The following is a 24,945-nucleotide window of genomic DNA, read 5'->3' as shown; positions in this document are numbered from 1 at the left end:
AAAAATTTAAATATTACTGCCCTTACAATATGCAAGACACAAACAGTTTTTATAAAAAAAATTCCATAAACTTTAACATAAGCTATATAACATGGATATCACTGTAATCGTACCGACCTGATGAATAACAATAGCATGTCATATGTGACGTATAGTAAACGGCGTACAAAAAAATTATGAAAAACAGCTGCTAAATTGTGTTTTTTATTTGTACCACCTCATAAAAAATGTAATAAAAAATTAACAGGGTGTCACATGTCCCCCAGAATGGTACCGATGGAAAAATCAACTTGTCTTAAACAAATATTTTGGCACCGCAAGGCCTCTGTGACATGGCATACTGGCAAAAAAATTCCTGAAATAAAAAAGGCCCCAAAATTCACCAGGTCTCTGTCATGTCTGCGGCCTGTGGTTGATTCAGGTGACGCACCGCGGCCACATATGGGGGATTTCTAGAAACATTGTAATAAGGGGATTGAATATTGAGTTCTATTTCTCAATTAGTATTTGCTGTGTTAGAGGAAAAAATGGATTAAAATGGAATATCTGCCAAAATAATGAGAATTTTTAATTTCCCCTCCAACTTGCTTAAACCTCTACGAAACACCTAAAGGGTTAATAAACTTATGGAATGCTACTTTGAATACTTTGAGGGGTGCAGTTTTTACAGTGGAGGGATTTATGGGGGTAACTTACATATAGTCCCCACAAATCTACTTCAGATCTGAACTGGTCCCTAATAAAATCAGAATTTGACATTTTCCTGAAAATTAGAAAAATCGCTGCAAAATTTCAAAGCCCTCTAACATCCTAACAAGTAAAAGGACGTTCACCAAATGACGTCACCATAAAGTAGACATGATGTAGATAATAATTAATAATTAGTTCATGTGGCATGACTACTTTTCTCAGAAAAAGAGAGTTTTGAATATAAAGGATTGTAAATGTTTCTAATTTTTGCGAAAATTTTTTGTTTTTTACAAAAAACTACTGAGTGTATCAACCAAAGTATACCACAAACATAAAGAGGAATATGTCACGAAAAAACAATCTCAGAATAACCGCAATAGCTAAAAGCACCGCAGAGTTATCACTACATAAAGAGAGACAGGTCAGATGTATTGGGACTCCTATACATTACACCTACAGGAGATTTTAGGACATCCCATCCTTAGGCATTAATATGTTGTTAGTATGTAGTTGTCCATAATGTCTTGGTATGTTGAAGCATTAAGATTTCATTTTACTGGAACTAAGGGACTTTCTCCACCCCTGAAAAACAACCCCATAGCATTAAACCAGACTTTGCAAGTGAAATGACACAGTCAGTCAAACTGGCATTAACCCAACCCACCCAGATACATCCATTAGACTGTCAGATAAAGAATTTTGATCATCACTTCAGAGAACATATTTCCATTGCTCCAGAGGCCAGAGGAGGTAGCATTATACCACAAAATCCTAAACTTGGCAGTGTGCTTGATGTCTGAAGCTTGCATGCAGCTGCTTGGCCACAGAAACCCATAACATGGCGCTCCCAATAGGGCACATTTTTTGTGGTGATTTCAATGGCAGAGAAGGTTTGGCCCCGTGCTTCAGTACTTGCTTCTGTAATTTTACGTGGTCGTCTCCTTATGGCTGAGCTGCTGGGATCCCTAAAAGCTTCTATTTCTCAATAATACTGCTTACCGCTATCAGTGGAAGATCTAAAAGGACTTGGAACTGACTTTTTTCCTTGTTGGTGTCCTATTTGAGCACCATCGGGGAGATTTATCAAACTTGGTGTAAAGTGAAACTGGCTCAGTTGCCCCTAGCAACCAATCAGATTCCACCTTTCATTCCTCACAGACTCTTTGGAAAATGAAAGGTGGAATCTGATTGGTTGCTAGGGGCAACTGAGCCAGTTTCACTTTACACTGTTTGATAAATCTCCCCCCATGTTTGAATTTAGTGTCCTGTTTGATCACAGAAGGCAGACTGCTTTGGTAGGGGCTAGATTTTATATACTGTACTGTACCACTAGAAAATGTACCCGGCGATGCCCAATTATACAGTGCCCGTATGATGATTAGAGTTGTTCCAAGGAAGTAAATGTTAGACCCAGAAGATGTTGTGGTTTCTTAATAGCCTAGTACTATACTCTTTACAAATGTAAAATCGAACTCTCACAAGTCAGTACTGATCTTGGTTTTAGCAAAAGATGGTCCAAAAGATGCCAAGGAAGGTCAGCTGCAGGTTGTCTTTGTTATTTATGATTAAAAGGGAACTCCAGGTAGAGGTTAAAAAATGAAACTTCTGCAGAAGCATATAGCATTGCTTACCTGTCTATCCCAGTTTTGAAACTACCAAAAATCCATTTGTTTGGGGGGGGGGGGGGGGGGGGTCTGTTTTGTGTTTCTGTCCTTCCTGGTTGATCAGTTCCCAGAATGCAATGCTTTCCCTCAGCTGATCATCAGTCCCCCACCCATCACAATCAGTAAAATTAGTGCGGCAGCTGCTTCTGGTCATTCAGAGATGGGTGATCACTCAGGGGATTGGGGGATCCAGCCAAGCCTCCTGTGAGATCACGCCCTGCCCCCTGTCTGCATCATCAGCCTGTCCTCAGCAAACACACACAATGTGAGACAGAGGCATGGAATATTTGTCTCCTAAGGTGGGAGAGCAGAAGGAGCAGGAGACAATGTGATTTGGCACAGAGGCCATTTTTTTTTACTTCCTGGATTTCTATCAGCTACCAGTGTGGCAGAACCGCACAGATACGGTAATACATTGTATAGACTAAAATGTAGTTTGTACTCTTATCCAGAGTTCCCCTTAAATGACAACTGTAGTAAGTGGCCAAAGAGCAGAAGATAGAATGGGAAACATATTCACTGAACTATTGTAAAAGAAAAATGAGGCAGCCACCCCTAACAGCCAAACAGATTCCGGCTCCCTTTGAAAATGAAAGTAGTAATGATTGGTCGCAAAGGGCCCTATTATGCTGCGTTTACACGGAACGAATATCGTTAGAGTTTTCACAATTACGATCGCATTTGAGTGATAATCGTTCCGTGTAAACACAGCAAACAATGAGGCGACGAGCGAGAAATTGTTCATTTTGATCTTTCAACATGTTCCCAAATTGTCATTCGTCGTTCGCTTAAAAATTTGCAGATCGCTTTGTTTAAACAGTCTTTCAACGATTCTCCCTATGTAAAAGATGGGCTTAAGCAATCTTAATAACGATCGCAATAAAAAATTTTCTTACGAATTTTCTAACAATTTTTCTAACGATTTATTCGTCTATAACGTGTATTTACAGGCAACGATCGAAAAATCGTTCGTATGTCGTTGATCTTTGATTTAGATCTGAACCTAAAATTATCGCTAATCATTCGCTGTAATTCCACATTCGTTCGCTCAAGTTCCGCATTTGTTCACTAATCGCTATGTGTAATTGCACATTGTTCATTGTTTTGCTGGGATCAGAATGAATAAACGATCATAGTAACAATCGCAATAACGATCATAGTGACGATCCTAACTAACGACTATCGCTCTGTGTAATATGGTGAACGATTTCAGGTTAACGATAAACAATCTCGTTTGCGATCGTTTATCGTTAGTTGTTAATCGTTAAAAATTGCTCTGTGTAATAGGACCCTAAGGCTTCAGTTTACCTTCCCAACTACCAATATTGTGTGTGTGTGTGTGTGTTCAGACACAGACATCATCTTTGTGAGCTAAAATCTGATCTTTAGAACATTCTACTATTTATTTCTATGGGTCTATTCTCCTTGTGTGCTCCCACCAGACCTGGCTGTCATATCTGTCATTTTGATGCTTTGGATCTGCACAATCATGTCTCTATAGCTCTGGCTGAGGCTAATTCCCTCACCTGTGCATTGCTGGGGAGACACACAGCTCTAATGATGTCACCTGAGTGTGCAGTGTGGAGATTCTCCCAGTCATTTCTGTGCGGTCTTCCCCATCTCCCTCCTTTCTTGTACATCTGGCAACGATGGAACCTTTGCTCTAACCTTCCTGGGCACCCAATCTATCTGCGGGCCAAATTTGGGGTCGAATGGTTTAAACGTTCGGAAGTCTATAGCGAACAGACATTCAGATGGACGGATGGACAGACATTAATTTTTCTTATATAGATTGGCAATGGGACTGAATAAAACGTCTGGATTCAGTGATTAAGACGGTTGTCCAATACTCCTGTTCATATACTGTATCACCATAAATCTAGTCAGGAAGGAACAAGTGATAGAAATATAGATAATGGACATCATTACCTAGCGAGGGGTTAGGATTCTTGGAGGAAATGAAACATCAATGAAGAAGAAAGCATGGTCCATAAATACATTACAAAATATGATTTATGTATATTGATGTGAATATTTCTGTCAAATATATTACTAAGAAAATGTGTTTTCTTTTTCTGTTTTAGACTTTTATAGTATTGAATAAAGGGAAGGCAATCTCCCGCTTCAGTGCCACGTCTGCCTTGTACATTCTGACACCTTTCAACCCTATCCGTAAAGCAGCTATAAAGATTTTGGTGCACTCATATCCTTTTATACAGATGACTAATTTTCTATTAGGTGAAGATATAAGTGCATGCATTTTCCTCCTGTGTGATATATAACAACCTTTTCTGATGTTTCTTGTATATCGGAACAGACCGGCTTTGTTGACCATGCTGCACACTGAGCTACATATACAGCAGCCTTACTGATATTTTTATGTTCAATAGATTGTACAGATGTTTAAAAGAGTGTGAGTTTCCTTTTCTTGCAAGATATCCCCTGAATAGTCATTGATAAATTTCTGGCCGCCTGCAGCCAACACTAGAGGGAGCCGACTGGATACAGCTTTGTTAATCAGTTCAGTACTACAATATTATACAGTATCCGTAAGCTCCTGGTGGTGGCTGCCATACATGTCATACGGAAGTTTTATTAGTCTGTATCTGAGTGTTCTGACTGCAACTTATTAGGAGAATCTTAATATTAGTGGGTGGGATGGTCACATAATGTAAGTTTATGAGAATATCTGGTCTGAACACTGAGACCTTTTAAAAAAATTTTTTGGTTACAGGTACTGTATGCTTTAACCCTTAGGAGACACAGCCAGTTTTTGCGCTATGATGTGTACTTTCTATCGCTTTTTATTACAATTTTTCTAGATTTGATGCGACCAAAAATGCGCAAATTTGCACTTTGGATTTTTTTTGCGCTTACGCCGTTAACCGTGCGAGATCAGGAATGTGATAATTTAATAGTTCGGGTGATTACGCATGCAGCAATACCAAACATGTTTATTTATTTGTTTGTTTATTTTTATTTACAAAATGGAGGGGGGGGGTGATTCTGACTTTTATTAGGGGAGGTGATTTTTTGATAATATATATATATTTTTTTTACACACATACTACAAGTCCCCCGGGGCTGCTGCAGCCGGAAGCAAAAGAATGCCTAGCCGGGATCAGCGCCATTACGGCGCAGACCCCGGCCCCGAGCAGATGTGGGGATCGCGCCTCCGCGATCGCGTTGCGGGGGGGGGGGGGGGGGGTGCGATCTACCCACTAGACCAACCAGGGAAGGAGGACATGCAAGCATTTAGATAAAGCTGCATCTAAATACTTAATTAGCAGACACGGCAACTGGACCGTGCCTGCTAATAGCCGCGGTCCCGGCCGGCATATAGCACCCAGGATTGCAGCAGTTCAGAGCGGGGTCGCCGCACGACCCCTCTATGAACTCCCCCAGTGGCACCAGGACGTACAGTATAGTCCTGGTGCAGCTCGGGGTTAAAGGGGTATTCCACTCAAACATAACTTTTGATATGTTGTTTGCCATGTTAAGAAAAGTTAACAGTTACTTTCATAAATGTTATTATCTTTTTAGTCTCCTTCCCCCAGTTCTCAGCTGTTGCTTTCTGCTAACAATCTGTGTTTGAGCTTTTCTCTCAGTCTCCCCCTCCGCCCCCGTCCCTTCTGAGACAACTGTTGTAAACGAGTCCCTGACTGGCTTTATCTGCAACATTGTAGCTTCTTTGTAATGCCAGGAGGGTTAATCACAGTGAGTTCATTAGCAACTTGACCTCACAATAACCCTCCCAACTTTAAAAAGTTACAAAGTTGCAGATAAGGACAGTCAGGGACTTTCTTATATCAGCTGTCTCAGAAGGGAGGGGGGGGGGACAGAGAGAAAAACTCACACACAGATTTTTGTGTCTTCGGCAGAAAGAAGCTCAGAAATCGGGGAAGGAGACTCAATAGACAATAACAAGTATGGAATGAATTGTTAGTCTTACCATGGGTAGCAACATAACAAAAGTTATGTTTGAGTGGAATACCCCTTTAACTCTATGGCTATTCTGGAGATTTCGGGCTCAGTGAAGTTTAAACAATGTAAAGATATTGTATAAATGAATCCTCACAGAACTTAGGACTTAATAGTATACAGTAATGCACTACCTAGCAATGTGTTGTGTTGGGATATCCTAATGCACCAGGGATCAAGATAAGGCCTGTAATTGAGGAGTAATGCTTAACTTAGACTTGTGTAAAGCATTACGATAACTTATCTTAACTTCAGGAGTGAAGTACAATATCGTAATGCACCTGGGATTAAGATGAGGCTGGCGAAATCTGTATATAGATAGAGATACTGTACAGATGTGTCCTTTCTTAATTTATGTCTAAACTTAAAGGGGGACTCCAGAATATTTTTTTTCTCAAATCAACTGGTGTCAGAAAGTTATATGGGCTTGTAATTTACTCCTATTTAAAAATCCCAAGTCTTCCAGTATTTATCAGCTGTTGTATGTCCTACAGGAAGTGGTGTATTCTTTCCAGTGTGACAGTGCTCTCTGCTGCCACCTCTGTCCATGTCAGGAACTGTCCAGAGCAGTAGTAAGTTGTAAGTCTGTGACAGAACTGTCAAGAGCAGTAGCAAATCCTAATAGAAAACCTCTCTTGCTCTTCACAGTTTCTGTCAGGGACAGAGGTGTCAGCAGAGAACACTGGGTCAGACTGTAAAGTATACACCACTTCCTGCAGGACATACAGCAGCTGATAAGTACTGGAAGACTTGAGATTTTTAAATAGAATTAAATTACAAATCTATATAACTTTGTGACACCAGCTGATTTAAAGGAAAAAAGGTTAAACATTCCCCTTTAACAGAACATAAGATGGATGGAGTAAGATTACCAGCTTATTACAACAACGTAATTTTGTGACACTCTTTCATAAGATAGATATGGATAGATAGATAGATAGATAGATAGATAGATAGATGATATATAGACAGATAGATAGTAGATAGATATTAGATAGATAGATAGATAGATAGATAGGAGATAGATAGATAGATAGATAGATAGATAGATATTAGATAGATAGATAGATATTAGATAGATAGATAGATAGATAGGAGATAGATAGATAGATAGATAGATAGATAGATAGATAGATAGATAGTAGATAGATATTAGATAGATAGATAGATATTAGATAGATTGATAATTTTCAGAGAAGAAGAAGCACAGCGATGCAAGGAAGCGTCGGTGCCAGCGGACCTAAGTCCTGGTTTCAGACCGTATTCATATAGTATACAGATAGTCCACGGCACTCCAAGGGTTAACAGTGAAATAATCGGGTATTTATTTAAGGGACCATAGTGCAACACTCCATAAGACTCCAGTGTTGCACTGTTTACTTGAATAAATCACAGATTATTTCACTGTTAACCCTTGGAGTGCCGTGGACTATCTGTTTACTAGATAGATGGATAGATAGATAGATAGATAGATAAACAGAAATGCAACAGCAACCCACAGGTGCAAGCTCTTACCGTATATACTCCCCCCGGTGTACACATAATAAAAACCTGCCCTATAGATATTCAAAAATAAGGATCTAAGCAAACTATTTGATCCCACAGAGTGTACCATGTCACCACGCTAAGGCGTCCTCAGAGACACGGTCACTACTCTAGCATTTTCACACTAACAATGGCCTCTCCTGGGCTGAATAAGCCTACAACTGGGCAGATAGGAGCCAAATGATCTCTTTTTATAGCACCCTTGGGACATGGGTGGAGTTCAAGCCAACAGGAGGTAGCCACACCCCCCACATTCAACAGAAAAAAAAGAATAAAGGGCGGCACCTCTATGCCTCTGCATGTGGCTTATGTACAGAAAAAACCCCAAAGATAGATAGGAGATAGATAGATAATATATAGATAGGAGATAGATAGATAGATAGATAGATAGATAGATCAGAGCAGGGGCGTAATTACCACCATAGCAGCCACAGCGGCTGCTACGGGGCCCACCGCATCAGGGGGCCCAGCTGCCTGCTCCAGCAATACACTGGGCCCCCTGAGCCATCAGCATTTGCAGCACCACTTGACCAAGTGAGCTTTCCAGGTGCTGAAAAAGTTCCTTCAACTTCAAGCACTCCTGAACAGCACTTGCAGTTATGACTACACTTGACTGCTCAGTGGTCAGTCGGTGGGCCCAATCAGAAGTTTGCTATGGGGCCCAGCCATTTAGATAGACAGATAGATAGATAGAATCAATAGAACAATCCTTTAAAACCCATGAATTGCAGATATGTTCTTTTCTTACCAGTATATTCCCATTACTTGTATCATTGGGCAGCAGGCAGTGTATACAGTATACGCCATTTTATGGACATGTTTTAGATTTTTTTTCCTTTATATGTAAATGACAGGACTAACATCACAGGCCTCATACAATTTCATCTGTCGGTGTTCCATAAATTTCATTTCCTTCCTTTCATGAACATTGCTCTGTGTTGGTTCCTATTCAGTGTTTTGTGAGTCACTATTTGGTTTAATGTCGGCCACAAAAGCAGTTTCATTTTTTTTTTCAATAGGCAGTTTTGTTTTACCAGCACATTTTCTGGAAATAGGAAAAAAAAAAACATAAAAAGAAAGCGTATATTTAACTCTCTAGGATAGCAATCTTCTGTGCCGTAATCAAGAAATGTCATTGCATTATAACCGCAGCCTCGGAACTATTGATTTTCCATATTTGTGCTGCTTTGTACAATAATATAATAATAAAATTTAGTAATGTTTTGCTTCCTTGACACGGATTACATTATTCAGCATGTTCATCATGTGCACTATACTCACCAACTGTGTGTTTATGACCATGAGTAACCCCCCGGAGTGGGCCAAGAATGTAGAGTAAGTATTTGCTGGACATACTATACCTTTTCTATGATCTTGAACATGGTACCCTACAGGGTTCTAGTAAGAGAACCAAGGAGATGGATCAAAAAAGGGATAAGGTAAGAAGAGTGTAGTTGCCTGTGGCAACCAGAAGAACTGGTGGAATCTGGTTCCAATGAGAAACTTTTTGACTTGCCATTGCACTAGTAGTCATACATATCCCCAGCTGACCATACACATTTAATGGGTGACAGCTATATCTTATGTGGCCCCTGAGAACAAAAAGGTTAAAGTAACACTGTCACCCCCTTTTTGCATTCTGACTACTCTACACAGGGCTAATGGGTAAATTTAGCCGTTTTCATACCTTATTTTATATCATACGTCATGGTGCTTGTTCAAGTAAAAAGTGATCTTTTATCAACTGCAGATTGTGCTAAGTGGACGGGACTTCGCGACAACAGGGCCACTTAGCTCCGCCCACAGCACCACCATTGGTCCCGCCCCTCAGGTGACATAATCGGTACATAGGTCCCACCCCCTCCACGCCCATTGGTATGGGCCGACCTAGAGGGGCTGGGGCCTAAACCTTTAGGCCAGCCTGTTCCAATGGTCGATGAGGAAGCGGGGCCTGTGGGCCTATGACATAGTGGAGAGGCGGGGCCAACTGTGGTGCTGTGGGAGGGGCTAAGTGGCGCAGTTGCCTTGAAACCCAGCCCACTTAGCACAATCTACAGTTGATAAAAGATCACTTTTTACTTGAGCAAGCACCATGAGGTATGATGTAAAATAAGGTATGAAAACTGCTAAATTTACCCATTACACCTGTGTAGAGAAGTCAGAATGCAAAAAGGGGGTGACAGTGTCACTTTAAGGCATGTTCAAGTCGACCTAAGAGGCCCCCTATACACATAAGATAGTCAGCTGCTCCTGCCAAAATCAGTAGATTCATCCAATAATATTCTAATGTGTATGGCCATCTTAAAGTGTCACTGTCATTATAACTTTCTAAATCTAAATCTATGTGATATAAAGCAAGTTTGCAATTTACATTCAATATTTTTTTTTAGTTATCATGGAAAACACGGCACTTCCTGTTTTCTGACAGTTTTTTTCTCAAAGAGTCAGAAAACAAGAAGTCCTGTGTATCCCAGGCCATCTGAGCGCTCACAGAGAAGGCAGTCATGTGATTGATGGACACATTTTGCCGTTACTCTCTGTACTGGCCAGAATTCCTGTGTTTAGTCGTTTTTTTTTTTACCAGCACAGGTCAGAAAAATCTGCCTTCAGGAGACTGGACCTGGATTTCTGGTAAGTTCAGCTTTGTTTTACAGCATGATAACAACGAAAAAAATTATGAATGTATATTGCAAACTTTAAATTTATATCACATCTACTGTTGATTTAGATTTTGAAAGTTATAACGACAGTAACACTTTAAGGGTATGTTCACTCTTTGGAATAGTCAAGCATAATCCGCGTTTAATTTTATGCCTGTTACGTTTGAAATTCCACCCGTAAAATATGTACAGAGCAATGTCCCATTGCGCTCAATATGATTTCCGCTCTGTTGTTCATACAGCCGAATTTACGGACGAAATGTTCTGCCGCGGATCAGCTTTCCGCCCAAAGAATTGACATGCCAATTGTTTGGGCATATTCTGCTAGAAAAATCCTATAGAAGTCATTGGGGCTTTAAATTTTGACTTTCCTATCGCATTCCGTTCGAATTTCGCAGCTATTCTGGCAGAGCTGAAGAGAGGAAATTTCAAATAGAAAACTTTCCTCTTCAATTCCTTGCCTTATCCCCAGTGTAAACATACCTTAACAATGGCTTGTAGGATCAGACTACACACATCAGTTTGTTCGTAGTCTGTTACCATGGAGACAAACAAAGAGCCGTATACATTAAAAAGAAGAATATAAGATTAGGCATTCTTGTAATACACAGGTAAAAGGAGCAGAAGGTTTATCCATCAATAATCTAACATGAGACATAGGAGATGTATACAATAAACAAAATATAAAACTCTTGTAAATTACAGATGAAAGTAATTAAAATAGTTACTATTGATACCATATTCACCAGAGGTTTACAAAGCATATGGTAACACAGTATGACAAGTGCACCTAATGCAATGGCACTGTTGTCGTCTTTCTTAAAGAGTTGCTGACACTAAATAAAACTTTTGACACTATATATATATATAATATTAGTATTGCGCTCCTCTTAACCGTGCGCAATGTGTCCCCTAATTTTAGTGCTTTTGTTATTGATAATGGTCTCCGTCTTTCAGATACACGTTCACTGGGATTTACACATTAGAATCACTGATCAAAATACTTGCAAGGGGCTTTTGTTTAGAAAAATTTACTTTTCTCCGTGATCCCTGGAACTGGCTTGACTTTACCGTCATCTTGTTGGCGTAAGTATAATTTGTATCATAAACTATTTACAGCCTTCATACAGTCATGCATCATCCAGTTTGACTGCATATACAATATTCTAAATAAATACTAATACATACAGGACTTCTATTAAAAAATCTTAAGTCTTCCAGTATTTATTAGCTGCAGTTAGTCATGCAGGATGTGTGTATTCTTTCCAGTCTGATACAGTGCTCTCTGCTGCCGCCCCTGTCCATGTCAGGAACTGTCCAGAGCAGTAGTAAGTTGAGGTGGTAGCAGAGTACTGTGTCAGACTAGAAAGAATTCACCACTTCCTGCAGCACATACAGCAGCTGAGAAGTACTGGACTACTTAAGATTTTTAAATAGAAGTCATTTACAAACCTTTATAACTTTCTGACACAAGTTGATTTAATTTTTTTTCTCTGAAGTACCCCTTTAAGATTGGATTGGTCAGCTTCTCGTCATTTCTAAAATCATTTCGATCATAGTCATTTCTACAATATCAATCAGAGATATTTGGCAGCACATCAGCTTATCTCAGTTATCATAGAGTTCCAACCTCTGTGTACATTATTAGAATTCCATAATTCCCATAGATTTCAATGGAAAATACTGCTGCAAACCATGTCGTTTGTGAAAACTTGAGTAATGATGCATGTATGTTTACAATTAGGTGATAAGGGATTGTAATAGATGTAATTGTTACTATTACAGGTATGTAACAGAATTTGTAAATCTAGGCAATGTTTCAGCTCTTCGAACTTTCAGAGTATTAAGAGCATTGAAAACTATTTCTGTAATCCCAGGTAAGTGGTGTGACGTGTGAGGCCCATTGTATCTCTGTGTCTGTTATGTGTTTGTGAACTTTCTCTTGTAGGTAAGTTTATAGTATTTTATACAATATATATTTTAACATTATATAAGTATTATTTAGGGTTTAACACTTAATATGTTACTAAATAAGGGGGCGGACACAACTACACACTAGAAGGGTTTGTTTTAATAAATGTTTTAATTTAAGAGATTTTCAACACTTAAAGTTTGGCAAAATTTTTTATCAAAGTACTGTATTGCCCCCCAAAAGTTATACAAATCACCAATATACACTTATTATGGGAAATGCTTATAAAGTGTTTTTTTTCCTGCACTTACTACTGTATCAAGGCTTCATTTCCTGGATAACATGGTGATGTCACTTCCTGGATAAAATGGTGATGTCACTTCCTGGATAACATGGTGATTTCACAATCCGACTCCCAGAGCTGTGCGGGCTGTGGCTGCTGGAGAGAATGATGGCAGGGGGATGCTCAGTGTCCCTCCACTGCCCTGTGTCCCCCAGTGTCCGTCTCCCATCATCCTCTCCAGCAGCCACAGCCTGCACAGCTCTAGGAGTCGGGTCGTGACATCACCATGTTATCCAGGAATTGAAATCACCATGTTATCCAGGAAGTGACATCACCATGTTATCCAGGAAGTGACATAACCATGTTATCCAGGAAGTGAAGCCTTGATGCAGTAGTAAGTGCAGGAAAAAAGCACTTTATAAGCATTACCTGTAATAAGTGTATATTGGTGATTTGTATAACTTTTTTTTTTAAGCATTACAATATTCTGTTTAATCATTAAAAATATTTATCATTAAAACGTGCTAATGTGCTTAGATATTGCTGTTACATACTTGTCATGGCGCCCCCTTGTATTCTTTTGGTTCCACTTGGGAGTGCCCACCTAATGTGCACAGTGGGGGCCAAACTCCCTCCCTAGCTTACTCCCACCAGTTCTATGCTCTTGCTTTGAAGTAGGAGAGGGATTTATGTTGTGGTGCAGTTTAGACAATAAAAATCAAAGCAGTAGCTGTGGAATCTTAAGCGTACAGGGAATTACATGTAACAGTATCAGTTAGACATGGACAATTTTTTTTTTTAAATATTCCAAATAAATAGAGAAATTTAATATTTAGCTTTGGGGCAACCGTTTAATATGTAGGTAGTATAAGAGGTCATATACTTCTTATGGCCTGATGCCTCTTGGGTTGTAATAACTTGGACTTTTCTGATCCCAAGATCAATGCAAAACGGGAAGTGTTGCATCATAATACAGACTCTAAAACATGTCCATAGCATTCCCATGTGAAACCAGTCCAAGACAATACATTGAAGAATTCTCTTTTGTCCATTCTCATCTTTGTATTTAAGGCTTAAAGACCATTGTGGGGGCCCTGATCCAGTCGGTTAAGAAGCTTTCGGATGTGATGATCCTCACCGTGTTTTGTCTGAGTGTGTTTGCGCTAATAGGACTGCAGCTATTCATGGGACACCTAAGGAATAAGTGTGTGTATCTTCCGAATGGTTTACCTGAAAATATAAGCATTGAAGAATATATCAAGAATGAAAGTAAGTCATCATATCTGCTAAGGAACCCATGTTCGTCAATGTATTCGTTTATATAGGCGAATGACACCATTGAAGACTCTCGCCTTGGCTTGTCTTTACGTTCCACCGACACCCATTTATTTCAGTGAACACTGTGTAATACTTCATTCGTCCTGTGGGGGCACTGCAGGGAAATTATATACTTGCTGCTGGGTTCTTCTTCACTTTACAACAGACTGAGTGGGTCTCAGTAGCAGGACACCTCGGGATGAGTTTATTATTGGGATCCTTCGACCATTGAAGTCAATCCATTTGAATGCAACAGATGAGACATCATTCATATGAAAATTACAGAAATAAAGCAAAATAACCAGTTAGTATAACTAATGATTTCCTTGCAGACATTTTAGACGTTCTGCCTGCAACAATAAATTGCACTTTTGTTCCAGTTCTATGAGTGATGCTAATCTAATGTGTCTTTCAGGCCTGAAGCTGTAATGATAGCCTTGATTAAATTACATCGTAAAATGTTACGTTCACATACAAACTGTTTCAATGTTGTACATCTGTATCTTGAGCTAAATGACGTACATTAGTTCATGCTTGTCTCATGTAGAGACGGGTCATCCATCAGTGAGCAGACAACAAGAGCCTCATGCCAGGGCCTTCAGGTTGGATGCTGTTTGTTCATGATGTGCATTCTAATGAAACAGACAACATACATAACTTTAACCTATAGATATTCCGTCTAAATGTCCCATCTAATGGTGCGTTTACACAGAAAGATTTATCTGACAGATTTTGGAAGCCAAAGCCAGGAATGGATTTGAAAAGAGGATAGATTCCAGTCTTTCCTTTATGACCTGATCCCTGTTTATAGTCTGTTCCTGGTTTTGGCTTCAAAGATCTGTCAGATAAATCTGTCTGTGTAAACGCACCATAAGATGCTGTGGTGCAGAAGCGAGAGAGAGAAGCTCCTAGATTAGTGCTTCTCAACTCCAGTTCTCATGGTCCACCAACAGGTCATGTTTTGAGCATTTCCTTAGTATTTCACAGGTGCATTGAGAAGCACCATCCTAGAGCAAACATCAAATTGGTACCAGATTTTGCTACTCCAAACAGAAGAGACTAATGTAATGCTGCATTTACACGGAAAGATTATCGTTTGAATTTTCGCATTTGAGCAATAATCGGCTCGTGTAAACACAGTGAACGAACAGTCGTTAATTTTGATCTTTCAACATGTTCTCAAATCGTCATTGGTCGTTCACTGAAAATTTGCAGATCGCTTCGTGTAAACAGTCTTTTACCGATTCACCCTATGTGTGAGATGGGCTTAAGCGATCTTAAAACAATCGCAATAATGATTTTTCCAAACGATATATGGTTCCGTCTAAACGCTGATCGTTATAAAAAAAACATCGTTATTTCAAAATCGTTAATCGTTCGATTGGGTGAATTATCGCTTTGCGTAAACGCAGCATTAGTTTCCCCTGTTTTCTTGACTTTAGGGCTCCTTCTGTATTGCCATGTTTGCTAATGCACAGTCCTTTACAGCAGTGCTTCCCAAATCCAGTGTCGGACTGGCCCACCAGAGGACCAGAGAATCTTCCAGTGGGCCCCCAGCTTTAGAATCTGCACAAACACTGACTGACATGTTGTTTCTAACTGGGTCTTCATTGGTGGGCCCCCAGGATTATTTCCTCTGGTGGGTCCCAGATACCCCAGTACAACACTGCCCAAATTCAGTCCTCATGGTCCACCAACAGGTCATGGTTTGGGGCTATCCCATACAAAGAACCCCTGTGATAGTACCTGATGCACTGAGGATAATAATATCGTCTGTGAAATACTAAGGACCTCCACTGGAACCGTGAAGCACTGCTTTCCAGGATCTTGCTACCCAGGGCTCCGATCAGTGTTTGCTAGCCATATGTGCTAGGAAAGCTTCTGCTGCATGCTTGAAATGTATCTGTAGGCCCTGTTCCAAGTGCATATACAGTGTCTTTTTGGTCTCTGTTGTGCTGTTGTAGAGTATGTCAGTACAAATTTTTTTGCAGACTATGTTTGTCAATGCAGATAAAAATAATGTAGCACTGTGTTAGCCATAGAAAGTAGAAGAGGATTGAAGAAATCAGCCGATATGTTTTAGAGGCTAACTGAGTATATTTGATTGTAAGTTTCCAGGAATCTCAATCTTCTACTACTTACAATGCAGAAGCATCCAGTTAAAAAAAAAGAAGTCCAGCCATTGACAGGAGTCCCTGCTCCTGTACATACTATTGATGGTACGCTGTACTGAAAAAGTAGCATGCTACTGAGTAGTGCACAACCGGTGTGGCTGCTCCATCTGTACATTTCTTTGTACTTTGTAGTGGCATCCACTTAAAATGATTATCCAGTGCTCCAAAAACATGGCCACTTTCTTTTATGCCCCTATTCCACGAGTCGTTTGGAGGAGCAAACGAGCGCTATTAGCGCTCGTTTGCTCCTCGTTCCCCGCTCGCTGCCGCCGCTATTTAGCGCGGCTGCAGCGAGCGGGTGAGTGCAGGAGGGGCTGCTCGGAGGATCACTGATCGTCCGGGCAGCCCATAGGATATAGCAGCATCTGCTGTCGACGCTCCTATTCAACGGAGCAACGGCAGCAGATCGCTGCTATATCAGTCGCTTGTTTTTCAAAACAAGCGACTGCAACAATCAGCCGACATTAACGATGTCGGCTGATCGTTGCACTCTATTCCACGGGACCAATATCGTTCGTAGCGGCCGATATCGGCCGAATACGAACGATATTGCTCCTTTAAACGACCCGTGGAATAGGGGCTTTAGAGACAACACTACTCTTGTCTCCAGTTCAGGTATGGTTTGCAATTAAAGGGGTTATCCAGCGCTACAAAAACATGGCCACTTTCTTTCAGAGACAACACGACTCTTGTCTCCAGTTCAGGTGCAGTTTGCAATTAAGCTCCATTCACTTCAATAGAACTAAGCAGCAAAACCCGCCCAAGCTGGAGACAAGAGTGGGGCTGTCTCTAGAAGAAAGTGGCCATGTTTTTGGAGCACTGGATAACCCCTTTAAGCTCTATTCACTTCAATGGAACTGAGCAGCTTAACCCTGCCCAAGCTGGAGACAGGAGTGGGGCTGTCTCTGGTAGAAAGTGGCCATGTTTTTGTAGTGCTGGATAACCCCTTTAAGGTAATACACTAGGAAATCCTGGTGAAAGTAGTCTTATCGTAGTGTGGAAAACCAATGCCATGTCTACTCTCTCCAAGGAATGCAAGAGCTGCCTCCAGATGAGTGAGAAGGACTTACACATTTAAATAAACCCTTTAAGGCTGTGTACACACTTTCAGGTTTTTTATTGCAATTATTGAATACAAAGCCAGGAGTGGATTTATTAAGATTCAGGCTTTCCTTTATACTGTATGTATGCTGTATTTATGATCCATTCTTGGTTGTACATTCAATATACTTGTGAACGCAGCCTCATAGGTCAAAGATTCAATGAATAAATGAATCAGTCAAGCCAAAATTGCTAATGGTGGTGCAGCTTGCAGCTTCTGGTCTCTAATTTAATACATTGCTGGCATATCCCTGTGCTGCTGTATATTTCATGAGATCACGCAGTACAAGCTCTGTGTACAATGTAGAAATGACCTGCTGTATTCACTACTGTTGGGGGTTCATGTTCACTTGAGTAATTTTTCCTTGTGAGCATACCCTTTCCTTTTCACTTGTGAACATACCCTTTTTTATATAGTAGTCAGGTGTGTAGAATTATTAAGTAATTGCTCCGATGGTACAATATGTTTTAGGTGATTTATATTGCTGCTGTCCTCATAATGGTCATCAGGGGGTTGGCACAGGGTTCTCAGTCTGACTGTAGCATATAGACCCACTCTTGGTGCACCATTATTTATTACTATAGATATAGGCCATATGGACATCATACAGGGTTATCCCTAGCCTGGGACCACACTTAGCTATGCCATGTCATATTTGTCCTGCAACAGTGGTGACAGCTTCCTTCTCAGTGGTGACAGCTTCCTTCTCAGTGATGACAGCTTCCTTCTCAGTGGTGACAGCTTCCTTCTCAGTGGTGACAACTTCCTTCTGGGAATCCACCTGTCAGGCTTTAGCTGATCCCTTTTTACAGATACCATTTTCCATATGGGAATATCTCTTTCAATTATGGTTTCCCCTTGATAGTCATAATAATAATGATAGGTTGGGCAAACAGCTACATGACATCCTGCCTTCACCTTCTCTCCAGGAAACACAAAATATAGAGAAGTGTTTTCCAATGTGAACAACCCCTTTAACCTATCTATCAAAATGTACTAAAAGGAAGATGCTCCTATGTTCCTTGTTAAATATTTAGCCAATGTACTCAATGGTTTATTTGTATTTTTTTTTTTTTGCAGGTGTTGTCTATAAAGACAGAGGTCAGAAGGATCCTTTGCTATGTGGTAATAGCACAGATGCTGGGTAAGAGAATGTTTCCCAATCGTCTAGCGTGGAATTAGGGATAAAACATCCAAGCAGCCTCCGATCATCCAGTAATCTAGTGGTCAACGTCAGTCAACTGGTTGATTAGAAGTCTGACTGGACTTCCCGAGTAAGGGTACTATTACACGGGCCGATGGGGGCCCGATAGTAACTGTACACGAGCGCCGATCTGCTAGATCGGCGCTCATTTACTGGGCCTATTACACGGCCCAATAAGCGTTTAACAAGGGCTGCAGGGACATCGTTACCGATGTCCCTGCAGCCCTTGTTGAGGCTGCGTTCACACTACGTATATTTCAGTCAGTATATTTCAGTATTTGGTCCTCATGTCAGGTCCTCATAGCAACCAAAACCAGGAGTGGATTAAAAACACAGAAAGGATCTGTTCACACAATGTTGAAATTGAGTGGATGGCCGCCATATAACGGTAAATAACGGCCATTATTTCAATACAACAGCCGTTGTTTTAAAATAACAGCAAATATTTGCCATTATATGGCGGCCATCCACTCAATTTCACCATTGTGTGAACAGATCTTTTCTGTGTTTTTAATCCACTCCTGGTTTTGGTTGCAATACTGACTGAAATATACATAGTGTGAACATAGCCTTAAACTGTATGCAAAGAAGAATACATTACCTATCCATGCTGCAGGACTCCCTTGCGGTCCGCTTCTCCCCGGGTCCCGCGCCTGTCTCAGCTGGCCATGACGGTCCTGGCCTGTGATTGGCTGAGCGGCCTGTCAGCTCAGACAGGCCGCTCTGAAGCTTGAGCGCGCGGGACCCGGGGAGAATCAGACAGCAAAAGGAGCCCTGCAGCATGGATAGGTAATGTATTTCTTCTTTGCATATCGTTAGCCACGCACCGCTATTACACATAGCGATGCATGGTCGACGCCCGACAATTATAGGTCCAAACCTATATCAATGATCAGCCGATGACAATCGAAAAGGGCCGATTCGGCCGATAATCGTTCAGTGTAATAGTACCCTAAGGCTATGTTCACACATAGTATTTCCGTCAATCTTCTGATCATTTTTTTTTTTCAGCCAAAATTAGGAATGGAAAGGACAGGGCAAAATTATAATGGAAAGATTTGCACAGTTTCTGTGTTTTCAACTCACTCTTGGTTTTGGTTTAAAAAAAGACTGATGGAAATACTATGTGTGAACACAGCCTTAGGGTGTCACCTACTTTGTAGTGCTCAGCAAGCTCCATTATGTATATCTGTCTCATTTTGGTCTCTATCCAGGACATATTATAGGGTTTGCTTCCATATGTATAGTGGTATACTTTTTTTTTTAACCCAATGACATAGCTACGGATTTACTACTCATGACAAACTGAGCTCTGCTACATCTGGATAATAGGATTATAGCTTCTAAAGGTCAAGAACATTGCCATCTGTTGTTCATGAGTAGAAACGTTGGTTGATGCTGATCTATTCCAATGAAAAACTTTTCCTTTTATTCACTGTCACTTCTCATTTCACTTAGTCAGTGCCCAGAATCATATGTCTGTGAGAAGGTAGGAAGGAACCCTAACTATGGATATACAAGCTTTGACAGCTTTGGCTGGGCCTTTTTATCTCTGTTTCGACTGATGACTCAGGACTACTGGGAAAATCTGTATATAAAGGTAAGTATACACAGAACTGCTTTCATGTTTAATGTTTCAGCTATTTCACTCCTGTAAACTATAGACCCTCTATAGAGTATAAGCTGAGCTGTGCTATGTACTATATCAGGGGCCTATCAATTATTATTATTACTGGTTATTATTACTGCTACTGGTTACTATACATATGCAGTATTACCTGGTCTTTTAAGGAGGCTTTGCTGTATATAAGCATCTCTTATAACAGGTAAAACATTACAATGCACAGGTTACTGCAGCTCAGCTGACTTGAATGGGACTGAGCTGCAGTTACACATCGCCACCACTACAAAGTAAATGGAGCTGACTGCTTCCAACTCTGTTCACCAAGTATTGCAGGTGCCAATCATTGATTGATGACCTATCCCGAGGATCTGTTTTGCCTGAAAGTCCCCCTTTAAAACAAAACGCTTCTCAAAACTATTTACAGTACAAGCTTATAATTGTCCTTCAATGCTATAACTCCTACAGACCCTACGGGCTTCTGGAAAAACCTACATGATCTTCTTTGTGCTGGTGATATTTCTGGGCTCTTTCTATTTGGTGAATCTAATTCTGGCGGTGGTTGCTATGGCTTATGAAGAACAGAATCAGGCAACTTTACAGGAAGCTCAGCAAAAGTGTGAAGAGTTTAAGAAAATGATGGAAACTTTGAAAAAACAGCAAGAGGATGCTCAGGTAACTCGTACAGCAAATGTGCACACACAGGCAGTTCTGAATGCATTTTAATAGGAAACATGTAGTACCACAGATATCCTGCAGTGGAATTTTGTATTGGATTTTGAATTTTGTATTGGTAGCTGCCAAAGTTTCTTCACAGATTACAGGTGATCCTTAAAGGGGTTGTCCGGTTAGGTACTGTAAATATTTGTTAAATCATCGCCCCCTCCTGGAGACTAACAATTCATTTCATACATATCATTAGCTTTTCAGTCTCCTTCTCCCAGTTGTGAGCCTTCTGTTTGTGCTGAAGACACAGAAAACTGTGTGTGATCTGTTCTATGACCTTACTCTGATTAACACTCCCTGCTGTACAGACAGCAGAAACAGTGCCAGCCAGCAAGGAAACTGATCACATGAGCCGTCTCAAAAGGGAGCAGGAGATGGACTGAACAGCTCAGATACAGTCTTTAGCAGAAAGCAGCAGCTCATAACTGGGGGAAGGAGACTAAAAAGGTAATGACACGTATGGAACAAATTTTTTGGTCTCCAAGAGGAGGGATGATTCAACATATATTTTACCTGACCGGATAACCCCTTTAAGACTACCCTTAGATCGCCTAAACTATCTAATTCTCACTTTAGGCTGCCGCAGATGCACCTACAGATGGAAGTGATGATGGTGACCTGGATGATCTATCTGTGAGCTCATCTACACTCTCAAAAAGGGATGATGAAGAAAGATTTAACTCCATGCTGGCAAAAGAAATGCAGGTAGACCATATTGATGAAAACATTTTGTAGATCTGAAAGCATTAGTTCACTTCATCTGGCAACCCCTGGCTACATGGACCTAACATGGCACAATATACAAAGGTCAAATATAAACAAAATAGGTCGTCAAACACAGATGCCGTAAAATCTTCAGAAGCTTTATTTTATTCCCATAAAGCCAATTCAGAAGATGTTGCAGATAGGTAAGGTATATGGAAGTGTTTCAGCCTGTTGAAAGCCCTTAATTATCATATTAATCATATTAATCATTGATGACTAAAGGAAACCGGTCATCACTGGGGTGGTCCAGCAACCCACCAGTCTTAAATGATAGATCTCTTCCTATACCCAAACAGGGAGCAGGTTACCAATTAAAGCAGGGGGGATAAGCCCTTGGGGACCGCTCCAATGACTTGTGGCTTCGATAACATGAAAGTGATGACAGGCTATCTTTAAGGTCAATCAACTGCCTGAAATGCATCCGTATGTATTATGTATCTGTAATGTCTGAATCAGTTTGGAAAAAAATAAAGATTCCAAAGATTTTTACTACATCTGGTGTGGTATCATAGATGTTATATGATCTATTCACAAAGCAGCTGGTATAATATAATGATCATTAAACTAAGTACTTAAAGGGGTATTCATAGCTGCCACACTTACCCCTCTCCATCCTCCCAGCCTGCTTTCACTTTTTGCTTTGGGTGGAGGATAGGCACCTAAACAGTTGTTGGCTGTTCTGGCCAGCAGTCCTGTGCTCCTTTGCTCAGCACTTTGCTGTTCTCTGTTGGGCTCTGCAATGCCAGGTCTGGAGGTCTGACAGCTCTAGGGGGCTGAGAGCTGTTTTAAAGATGGATTACTGCAGATAAGGTGGCCGGGCAGGGGAGCCAGTACACATCTTTTTGCTGATACTATGTGTGAACATTGCAATAGACTGTGTTCTTTGGTAATAATAGACTGTGTTCTTTTGAACGAATAGATAGTGTTGTTTTGTGGTCATAGGCTATGTTCTTTTATAATACCAGACTATGTTCCCCTGTATTATTAGGCCTTATTGTTTAGTGGTAATAAGTGGTAATAAGTTCTTCTGTAGTTCTCTTCACACATAGTATTTCCATCAGTCTTTTTTTCAACCAAAACCAGGAGTGGGTTGAAAACACAGAAGCTGTGCAAACCTTTCTATTATAATTTTACCCCGTCAGTTCCACTCCTGATTTTGGTTAAAAAAAGACTGATAAAAATACTATGTGTGAACATAGCCATAGGCGATGTAGTAATATACTGTGTTCACATGTAATATTAAAGGGGTTGGCCACTGTATAGTAAAATTGCTCAGCGTACAGTATTAGTAAGTGTACTCACTGTATACACTGACAGCAGATCCCTGTGTACCTCATAGAGCTAAAATCAGAATCCCCTCCTCCAGGCTGTGCTGCCCTGCTCTGTGGTGAAGCTGTTTATAAGATGACCGACATAGAGGAGCATGTGACCATGCCCAGCCCCCCCGTGTCCTCCATGGGTATAAACAGGCTCAGTGTTGGACAGTGTTGGGGGGGGGGGGGGGGGGGCATGGTCACATGCTCCTCCATGTCAGCCATCTTATGGACAGAATCAACACAGAGCAGGAGAGCACAGCCTAGAGGAGAGAAGCCTGATTTTAGCTCTATGAGGTACACAGGAGCTGCTGTCAGTATATACAGTGAGTACAATGACTAATACTGTACACTGAACAATTTTACTACAAAGTGGCCAGCCCCTTTGAGCAACATTCTTCTGCGGTAATAGGCTGTGTTCCTTTGTAGCAATAGGTTGTTTGCTTTAGTGTTACTAGGCTGTGTTCTATAATAGGAGTCTGTCTTCCTTTATAGTAATAGGATGTGTTCTGTAGTAATAGGCTGTGTTCATTGGTGGTAATAGGCTGTGTTCTTCATGATACACTCCACTGTATCAAATAGGTCATTTGCTCTTTACACAAAGCTGTTTCCTGTTTTTTTTCTGAAAAATTACTGAAAACAAAAAAAAACAAAACATATTTGAGCATTAGTTTTTGCTGAAATTTCTCCACTTCGTTTCAACATATTTCTCTCTGGTTTGTTTTTTGCAGACAAGGTCGAGTTTCCATATGAGCAGCGCTTTTAGCTTCAGATATCCCATCAAGGATGGAGGGTCGGAGAATGATTTTGCTGATGATGAACATAGTACTTTTGAGGATAATGACAGTAGACGGGACCTTTCTCTGTCTGTGCCTGGCAGGACAAATCGGCTCAATAGCAATCTTAGCCAAACCAGTCCATCTCTCAGGAATGGTAAAATGCACAGTACGGTGGACTGTAACGGAGTTGTTTCATTGGTCAGTGGTTCATTTGCACGTGCAGAACTTTTTCCAGAGGTAACAGTGTGGATGCAGCAGTATTTCTATAAAATGACCTGTATAAAAAATTTGTAACCCGTATTCTACTCTACAGGCTTTATCTCAAATGTTTAGTTGTCCCTGAGCTAGTTGGTAAATCCTAGCCTCTATGGTGGCTTCCATATACTGCACACACACAGAGGAGGGAGTCCTGCTCTTCTATTTCTTTATAGTATACACAAGCAGCAGCAGCATGGAGGACATTACAGAGCAGCATTGAACAGTTTAAACTGTGAATCAAAAGAGTTTTCTGAATATAATTTTTTTCCATTAAATTATTGTGCTGAAAGCGTTCAGTATTTTTTTCATGTTCGTAGATTCCTCCCGCTATCCGCCCGTACAATCCGCTAATCTGTAGTTCATCTGTAGTGTAGCTGTATTTCCGTAAATCCGTTTTTTAGAAATACAACCTTTCAACATGTGACTAATGACTTATCCTTATTATTATTTTTTTTACGGATCGTGTGAATATGGCCTAAGTCTAGATAGGATGGCCAAATTTTACAGCTGTATAAACTGCCCTGCAATGCCTGCTGGGAGCAGTGTACGTGACATCAGCAGAAGTCTTTTTGGAAAAACTGCCACAGAGCCTCTAAAACGCAAAAGAGGAGAGAAAAATTACCCCTCCCCCCCCCCCCCCCCAAAAAAAAGCAAAAAAAAAAAGACGTGTGTAATGCAGATCATAAACTTGCATTGACCTCCAGCTAACATTTGGCAGCTGGCGTGGTTTTTTTGGCATTTTCCCAAGATTTTAAGGCAGTGTGATGCCAGCCTCAGGATAGAAGCTTCACTAGGAGCACAATAACTACATGTAACATATTAGGAAATGATTCTCTTCTAGAATGGAAACCCCTTTATAATAAATGTAATAGCAGAATAGGGGTAGGAGGGCAACCTTTGCATAGGAAGATTTTTTTTCTCCATCATGTGAATCAGCCCAAGCTGTGTGGT

At 40.6% G+C, this 24,945-nt stretch overlaps 1 protein-coding gene across 2 annotated transcripts in view; it reads left to right on the top strand.

Annotated features, from left to right (window-relative positions):
- LOC138800823 (sodium channel protein type 2 subunit alpha-like) overlaps positions 1 to 24,945 on the top strand; it is a 153,672-nt gene that overhangs the window by 95,200 nt on the left and 33,527 nt on the right. Inside the window, exons 5-14 of one of the 2 annotated variants that reach the window (XM_069982876.1) lie at positions 4,439 to 4,557; positions 9,126 to 9,215; positions 11,498 to 11,626; positions 12,326 to 12,417; positions 13,807 to 14,004; positions 18,409 to 18,472; positions 19,991 to 20,132; positions 20,622 to 20,828; positions 21,456 to 21,584; positions 23,689 to 23,973. In XM_069982876.1, coding sequence (XP_069838977.1) covers positions 4,439 to 4,557; positions 9,126 to 9,215; positions 11,498 to 11,626; positions 12,326 to 12,417; positions 13,807 to 14,004; positions 18,409 to 18,472; positions 19,991 to 20,132; positions 20,622 to 20,828; positions 21,456 to 21,584; positions 23,689 to 23,973 — 1,455 coding nt within the window. Of the gene's footprint in view, positions 1 to 4,438; positions 4,558 to 9,125; positions 9,216 to 11,497; positions 11,627 to 12,325; positions 12,418 to 13,806; positions 14,005 to 18,408; positions 18,473 to 19,990; positions 20,133 to 20,621; positions 20,829 to 21,455; positions 21,585 to 23,688; positions 23,974 to 24,945 lie in introns of those variants that run through there. The other variant, XM_069982874.1, reaches the window with a different exon arrangement.

This window comes from Dendropsophus ebraccatus, chromosome 9 (assembly GCF_027789765.1).
Source record: "Dendropsophus ebraccatus isolate aDenEbr1 chromosome 9, aDenEbr1.pat, whole genome shotgun sequence".
NCBI lineage: Eukaryota > Metazoa > Chordata > Amphibia > Anura > Hylidae > Dendropsophus > Dendropsophus ebraccatus.
The sequence above is the reverse complement of the archived record's forward strand: the minus strand, read 5'-3'. Positions and strand labels throughout refer to the sequence as shown.